The following is a 2873-nucleotide window of genomic DNA, read 5'->3' on the forward strand; positions in this document are numbered from 1 at the left end:
CGGACATTTACTCATTTTTAGTTGATTTGGGACCATTCTTATTTCATAGTTGGTTATGTCCGGTATTTTTTCTGAGCCGGTGTTAATTATTGTTCGTTCAGTACGTCGTTGTTGTGGTTGTGTATTTGCCGAGTATAATTTAGTGTAGAATTTTTCAATGGCCTCGCTTATTTCCTTTATGTCTCGGACGGTGACGTTTTTCTCATTTTTTATTTCTATTATTTTTCTTATGCCTCTTGAGTTTTTTGGTTTCAGAACTTTCATATTGCAGTTATCTTGTATTATATCTTTTATTAGATTGTTAGTATAGTTTCTATGATCCTTCCTAATTTATTTTTTCAGGTTTTTGTTTAAACCTTTGAAAATATCCGAACTTCGATCTGTTCTGTTTCGTCTTTCTTGGAGTAGTTTAATTGTATTAGGTTGGAGTTTAGATGTTTTGGCCGTTTTCGTGTTTGAGCATATTTTCTTAACCGATGTTTTTACAGTTACTTTTATTTTGTTGGTTAGTCCGTTTATATCCATTTGTTTCAGTGTCTCTATTGATTTTAGTCTTGTGCTTAGCTCTTTTTGATATTCCGTTTGTTTTTGAAACAGGACATCGATGGTTGGGTATCGTTTTCGTTTAATAAGTTTGTTTCGTTCTACTCTCGTCTGTATTTTAATATCAGCTCTAACCAATCTATGGTCACTCCCGGTATATAATTTGTTTAGTACTGTCACATCGATGCATAGGTTTTTGTTATTGGAGAGTACGTAGTCTATTTCGTTCTAAATTTTCTTGTCTGGGCTGATCCATGTCCATTTACGTTGTTTAGATTTTTTAAAGAAAGTGTTAAGACAAAATAAATTTTGGTTGTTTAAGTAGTTGTACAACGTCTCACCCCTTTCGTTCCTGTTGTCCAGCCCAAAGCGACCGATATATTGTGTGTCGCCCTCTTCTTCGTTCCAATTTTTGCATTAAAATCTCCTGTGATGATTACGAAGTGTGATTTTTCTTGGTTCCTTACTGTTGTCAGATCCTCGTCTGTTGAGTTTACTGTCGGTGTATATCCATGTATTATCTGTAAGCTGTATCTGCTGTTCAAAGCGATGACAAGATATATGAATCTGTTTGATACTGCACAGAACTTCGTTACTTTATAGGGAACTCGTTTGTTTATCAGAAACGCTACACTGCCTATGTGATGATTTTCTACGGAGTTTTTCTGGTAATGCTGGTGACCAGATTTTAAGATGGTACATGTTTCTCCTGGTAAGCGAGTTTCGCACAGTCCAATTATATCCCATTTGATATTTGAGAGCTCTTGTTCTAGTTCGTCAAGGTATTCTTGGGTCCTCATAGTTCTTATCTTGTAAGTGGCTATACGAAGCAATGATGGGTAGTTTTTCTTATTAGATTCAGTCGAATATTTGCTTCCCCCAGAATCCATAAGGCTGACTGATTGCTCAGTGTGAGATTCTGAGTCTATACCTCTACTCACCTGGGGTAATTTCGTATTGATACTCGACATCTTCAACTTGGGAGGTTTTAGCATATTTAAAACACCACGCTTTCCGAACGGGTTGGCGAGTGATTCTATACAATCCCTAAAATCAGGGGATTGCTACTTCCGCCATCCACGCCGTACCGAAGGTATTCTTCTCCGCCGTGGCTGCCGTTGTGGACTTCATCCGTGACCCTGGATAAGGGACCTTAAGCAGGTACTAGTTTCCCGGGACAGGAAAGCCCTGAAATCTGAGGACGGCAGGGATTGATTTATTTTCACTGAAAGGACTATCCAGAGGAGTTCCTACCCGCTACCCCTCCTTTACCTTTACCCATATGACGATGCAACTTAATTATGAAAAAATTTAATTTATAACCATCTGAGTAATTACCATTGACGTTTAATTGATATAATTACATAATTAAAGCTATTTACATGTATTTTTTAGTTTTCCAACAGTTTCTACAAATTTTCACGTCTTACCGGTTTGAAATAAAAACATTGTGCACTAAGTTTTGTGTAATAATCTTATGTGATATGTTGTACGTAAAGTTTATCTTTATTTATTCTACTTATGTATGTCGTGTAGTAAAGTAGTATTAAAATACGTTATTAAATATTTACGGTTTAGTAGAACAAATTTTGTTCTATCAAACCGTAAACATTTGTTTGTACGGAAACTGAAATATCTTTTGTATATCTGTTATAATAAATTAAATTTTTACAAAATATACTAAAATTTAGTTTAAGGCAGATATCGAGTAGGTTAAACTGGTCCATAGTAGGACGTTTTTTTGTACCTTGAATAAGCGTTTGTGAATATTATAGTAAGGGTATCTATGCATGGGTATGGATGTAAGGAAGCAAACTAATAATAATTTTAAGTAATCCTTTATTTATAATAAATGTTATTTAACAAGTACCCCATTATGGACCACTCGTCCCACTATGAACCACTATATCGTCCATTGTGGGATTTTCAATAAAAAACTTTTCATCCTCATCCAGCCCTTTGCGTCCACTGTTGGACATGGGCCTCCCTCATTTGTGTCCATTGTGCTCTATCTTTCATCCAATTTCTTGACATTTTCTTGAGATCGTCAGTCCAACGAGTAGGAGTTCTTCCTCTACTTCTTTTGTCTAACCTCAGCCTCCACTCAAGCAATATCTTCGTTCATCTTTCATCACTGATTCAGGCGACGTATCAGTGTGATTTCAGTGTGGCAATTCGGGAAATTACATCGGTAACTCCTGTTCTTCGTCTTAAGTCTTCATTTCTAACTCGGTCACGAAGCGATATACTCAGCATTGACCTTTTTATTTTCCTCTGATATATTTGCAGCGTTTTAGAACTTGTAGCTGTCAATATCAAAGTTTCGGCAC

At 36.1% G+C, this 2873-nt stretch overlaps 1 protein-coding gene across 1 annotated transcript; it reads right to left on the reverse strand.

The window, feature by feature from the left end:
- Positions 1 to 860: 860 nt before the first annotated feature.
- LOC140446593 (uncharacterized) lies at positions 861 to 1538 on the reverse strand. The gene has a single exon (XM_072539161.1). The coding sequence runs from the start codon at positions 1536 to 1538 to the stop codon at positions 861 to 863; it is 678 nt and encodes a 225-aa protein (XP_072395262.1).
- Between the last annotated feature and the right edge of the window lie 1335 nt (positions 1539 to 2873).

Source organism: Diabrotica undecimpunctata, chromosome 7 (assembly GCF_040954645.1).
Source record: "Diabrotica undecimpunctata isolate CICGRU chromosome 7, icDiaUnde3, whole genome shotgun sequence".
Classification (NCBI taxonomy): domain Eukaryota; kingdom Metazoa; phylum Arthropoda; class Insecta; order Coleoptera; family Chrysomelidae; genus Diabrotica; species Diabrotica undecimpunctata.

Bases quoted from the DNA above. Each gene is read 5' to 3' on its own strand.
- LOC140446593 (XM_072539161.1), bottom strand. From the start codon at position 1,538: ATGCTAAAACCTCCCAAGTTGAAGATGTCGAGTATCAATACGAAATTA.